Source organism: Saccostrea echinata, unplaced genomic scaffold, assembly GCF_033153115.1.
Source record: "Saccostrea echinata isolate AGI-Se365-2 ecotype Australia unplaced genomic scaffold, CSIRO_AGI_Sech_v1 ptg000030l, whole genome shotgun sequence".
NCBI lineage: Eukaryota > Metazoa > Mollusca > Bivalvia > Ostreida > Ostreidae > Saccostrea > Saccostrea echinata.
In genome coordinates this window covers 23,933,015-23,938,007 of record NW_026889779.1, presented here as the reverse complement: position 1 = coordinate 23,938,007, position 4,993 = coordinate 23,933,015, and the positions used below count along the sequence as shown (strand labels likewise).

Here is a 4,993-nt window from a genome sequence, read left to right as displayed (position 1 = left end):
TGTTGCGCGAACTTTGCTGCGCAGTCAACTAATTACTTCCGGGCAAATTTTATGAATGAGTAAAAATTTATTTTCCCACACTTAGAATTTTTCTTTAGAAAGTTGAATCGTACAACACACAACAATGATCAGTCCAAAAAAGCTCGTTAAAGAAAGCAAATAAAGGATATATATCTACATGTACAGTTCGCTAGCCTACTTTGAATGTAGGGACGGATCCTGATTTTAGGGGGTGGGGATCTCAGTTAAATTACTGTGATCACTCCCCTAAAATCCACTGACGCAAACGTTCACACAAATTGGACTGGTCCATTTTATTACTATAGCATGAATATATATAAATATATATTTTTTGGTCTCATTTTCTATTTATCTACAAGTCAATCTAATTATTAAAAACTATGAAAGTATTTTTTATTTTTATTTACATAAAATAAATTCTTTTATTCAATTTTCCTATCGCATTACTTGTATTGATTTTTTTTATCATCAGTAAATAACAATTTTTAACCAGACATGTCAAGTTTCTTAATTGTTTACATTTGCTCAAGTCCTAGCCAAACACAGTGAGAGAATCGGAGTTAATTAACATAAGCATTCATAAACAGTATTAATTTTGCATTTGAAATATATTTTTGGTGCAGTGTAGAAAAAATAAATGTCATAGCATCATGCGAAAGGGAAATGGGGCAAAAGTGGGGGGTAGGGCAACCAGACTTGCAATGAACATTTTCAAGCAAAAAAATAAATATTTACGTACATGAAAATGGAAAGGGGAGGACATCCCACCCCTCTCCTGATTCTATGCGCATGAATATTATGTTCGCTTTGTCCACCCAAGTATATTTTTTAAACTATACTGTATAAAAAAGAGGTGGTAGTTACAAGACTTTCAATGAACATTTTCAAACTAGAAATTTCTAAAATTTACATTCAGAAAAAAGGTGAGGGGATCCATCCCCCTTCTCCGATTCTTAGTGCCTGAATATTATGTTGACTTGAGTGGAATTCGGATGCAGGCGAAATAAGTTCAGAATTGTTTTCAATCTAATTTCAGTTCAATGTAGGAAAAATAAATCATTATGTTCACCTGGAAGATCAATGAAATGGTCTGTCTTTTATGATAAATTGATAACATCAATCTACTTCAATATACACTGTTCATGAAATGTTTCCATATTGATTTGACAAATGTATCACTGTTTGAAAGTAGAATTTAAAAAAAAAAATCCTCTTACATGTATGTATATCCTATTCTCAGACGACCATGTTAACAGACTTGAATGTACATTATACTGGGATTTTTCTTTATTACTTCTACATATTTGAAAAGAAATTCCCATAGACCATTGTTTATAAATAAAATTGCATGCACATTGACTGTATATATTTAAGACATGCAGAAATTTTATGTCCTTCGTATGTTTGCTTTTTTAGTCCCCTACCGGTGAAACCGGAGGGGACTATAGGTTTCCTCTGAGTCTGTCCGTCCGTCTGTCCGTCCGTCTGTCTGTCTGTCTGTCCGTCTGTCTGTCTGTCTGTCCCTCTGTCTGTCTGTCAGTCTGTCCCACTTGGTTTTCCGCACTTTTTTCCTAAACGCTTGCAGATATTGAGCTGATTTTTGGTATGTGAGTGTATCTTGATGAGTTACAGATCAAGTTTGCATTTCGTTCCGCTTCATTGATTTTTGACGGAATTACGGCCTTTTCAATTTTTACGGGTTTTCCGCAATTTTCTTCTAAACGCTTGTAGATATTGAGCTGATTTTTGGTATGTGGCTTTACCTTGATTAGTTATAGATCAAGTTTGCATTTCGTCCCGCTTCATTAATTTTTGACGGAATTATGGCATTTTCAATTCTTAACGGGAACAGAACCAGATTACACTTGCCGGTAGGGGACTAGTATTGCTCATGCAATACTCTCAGAATGCTTGTTCATATTTGGACGTTCTACTGACTAAAGACGTTAAAGACCAACTAACAACTAATAGTATATTGTCTGACAAACGTGATGACTTCAGCTTTTTCCATCGTCAACTTTCCTTATTTATGGAGTTATATTCCGCTATCATTTGCATATGATGTTTACATCTACCAACTTATTCGATATATACCCAAGCTTTAAGAGTACGATTTTTAATCGAGGCAGGCTACTGACGGATACATGTAAGTTGATGTTACAGGGGTTTCAACAACCTCGTTTAAAGTCAGCATTTCGTAAATTCAATGGTCGTATCAATGACTCTGTCAACAAATATAACCTATAATTGGGTGAGTTGTTTGGTCTTTGATTTTATACTAAATTGGACAACGGAATATCCTGTTTACCTGATTTGTTCATAGGGCTCACGGCGGGTGTGACGGGTCAACAGGGGATGCTTACTCTTTCTAGGCATCTGATCCCACCTCTGCAATTTTCGGGGGTCTTTTTTATGCTCTATTAACAGAACTGTATTGTTTGCGGATATTTTAAAATCATCACTGTTCGTTATCTTCACCTTTTTCCATTAGGAAATATATCCACAGTAGATATTATGTCATTTGCGATACTTTCTACCTCATTTGCACGACGTTTTATGTCATTCAAAATATATTTATTTATCTGTATTACGTTGCATAACTTTCCGTATTTATTTCTAAAAAATTATCTAATTTATTTTTTCCTTCACTTTTTAAAAAAAAGTTGATCGTACTCAAAGCATGCTGAATACTTTGGGAGACATGTTTACCATTGAAAAGCCAGAACATCCCGATTGTCTGTTATTTAGCTATGAATGTCTTATAATCAGTCAAATATCTAAATATGAAACAAATGGAAGACAGTCATAAAGGGAGATAGTGTAAAGAGTTATTATCAATAGTAGCCATTTTGCGATTTTCAATATGCATGTGCTGAGAACACAATAGGCTTAATAGATAGAAATATGCATGTAAATGTAATGCTGTTTTATTGCATTTTAATTGCAGATTTGTTTTCAATTCTGTTGGAAAAGGGGTCATTTTTCAACGGGGTCAATTTTTCATAGGACACCATATGAAAAAAATTACCCCTAGGGCTCTTTTTCAACAATTTTTTTTTTTACGGCTGGGGGGTCATTTTTTGTCGTTGAAAAATGACCCCCCCCCCGTCATTATTCTATTACTTACTTACTTAGTCCTCTTCGTGCTTTGAGCACATAAGGCCTGCACCGAGGACCTCCATCTCTGTCTGTCCGCTGACATCTGCTGTACCTTGCCCCAAGTCCATCCCTGTTCTTTCATTTCTTTTTCTACTGACCGCCGCCATGTCTCCCTTGGTCGCCCTCTGTTTCGTTTCCCTGGTGGAGTCCATCTTAAGGCTACCCTCGGTATATCTGATGTTTCCATTCTCAAGACATGGCCAATCCATTTCCATCGTTTCTCTTTGATCTGGTCAGATATGGCAGCTGTTTGTGTTCTTTCATACAGCTCCTCATTACTGATCTTGTTTGGCCAGAATATCTTTAGTATTCTACGGAGACATCTTGTTTGGAAGGTGTCTAGTTTTTGAGTGATGTTGTTTGTCACCTTCCAGGACTCAGATCCATATAGGAAGACTCCAATGACATTTGTTTTAAATATCTTTATTTTTGTTTTGGTTCTGATAGTTGAAGATTTCCAGATGTTCCGCAAATTGGCAAAGGTGGTACGGGCTTTTGCAATTCTATTTTCAACATCCAAGGTGGAATCTCCATTGGCCGTGATCTTGCTGCCAAGGTATATAAAATTGTCTACTTCTTCTATTCTGTTGTTGTTTGCTGTAACTTCCCTTTCTATCTTTGTATTTATTTTCATTAACTTTGTTTTGTTTACATTTATTTTAAGTCCGATTTGTCCGCTATACTTGACCAGGTCATCAGTTTTGCTTTGGATATCCTTATATCGCTGTGCTAGTAAAGCGATGTCATCTGCAAAGTCAAGATCTTCTAGTGACTGTTGAAATGTCCAGGATATTCCTCTATTGGCCTGACTGGTAGTGATTTTCATAAGCCAGTCTATGCAGAAAGTAAAGAGCAATGGTGAAAGCAGACATCCCTGTCGTACCAGGCCCGTAGGAAGCAATTTCAGTTTGGGGGGGCACAGCCAAACATTTTTCAGTTGACAGTTGAGGGGGCACTACCAAAAATTTTCTGACAAGCAAAAAAAAAAAAAAAGGTCGTCAACTACCAAATATTCCTTGACAAGCAAAAAAAAAAAAAAGAAGTCATCAGGCGGCTTTATTGAGGGGGCACATGCTTATAGTATCTATGTTTACTATAGTAATCTATATATCGGCAAAATTATTGGGGGGGGGGGGCACGGCCCCCCCGTGCCCCCCCCCCCCCCGGTTCCTACGGCCATGCGTACCCCCGTTTGGATTGGGAAGCTGTTTGTTAGTTCTGTGCCACAGATCACCTTTGCCTGGAAGTCCTTGTATAGCATCTGAATGATGGAGATGATCTTGTTAGGGATGCCATAATGTCTAAGGATCTTCCATAAAGCAGGACGATGTATACTGTCAAATGCTTTGGCAAAGTCGATGAAATTGGCATACAGCGTTGCGTTCCATTCATTGCTCTGTTCCAAAATTTGCCTCAAGGAAAATATCTGGTCATTATTCTATGGGGGTCATTATTCGTCTTTACACCGGATCGTAGAATTTTGAATATAAAACCGGGTCAAAATTCAACAGCAGAAAGCAAATATAAAATAAATTGATGTTAGCAATTATATGGTAACATATTTCTGCCCCTATACATGCAAGATAAATTATGTCAACATGCAACATATTATGTAGACATGCAATTTATTTATGTCAACATGCAAGATAATTTTGTTAACATTTAACATGCGATTTAATATGTCAACATGTGAGATATGTATGCATGTTGATATGCAACTTATTATCTTGCATGTTGACATAAATATCTTGCATGTTAAAATATAACGGCGTGTTGTGCGAACTTGTGTTAGGGTGACACGCCGTCGCGATAA

The 4,993-nt window shown here is 36.7% G+C and overlaps 1 protein-coding gene across 1 annotated transcript; it reads right to left on the bottom strand.

Moving 5' to 3' along the window:
* Window positions 1-3,148: 3,148 nt before the first annotated feature.
* On the bottom strand, window positions 3,149-4,006 carry LOC133196968 (uncharacterized). The gene is made up of 2 exons (XM_061332811.1): window positions 3,864-4,006; window positions 3,149-3,728 (listed from the first exon to the last, which is right to left on the bottom strand). The coding sequence occupies exons 1-2, from the start codon at window positions 4,004-4,006 to the stop codon at window positions 3,149-3,151; spliced, it is 723 nt and encodes a 240-aa protein (XP_061188795.1).
* Between the last annotated feature and the right edge of the window lie 987 nt (window positions 4,007-4,993).

Excerpts from the sequence above, each read along its gene's own strand:
- LOC133196968 (XM_061332811.1), bottom strand. The coding sequence starts at position 4,006 with ATGAAAATCACTACCAGTCAGGCCAATAGAGGAATATCCTGGACATTT. Across the intron at positions 3,729-3,863 it reads AAAACTGATGACCTGGTCAA|CAAGATCACGGCCAATGGAG; the intron begins GTATAGCGGACA and ends ATACCTTGGCAG.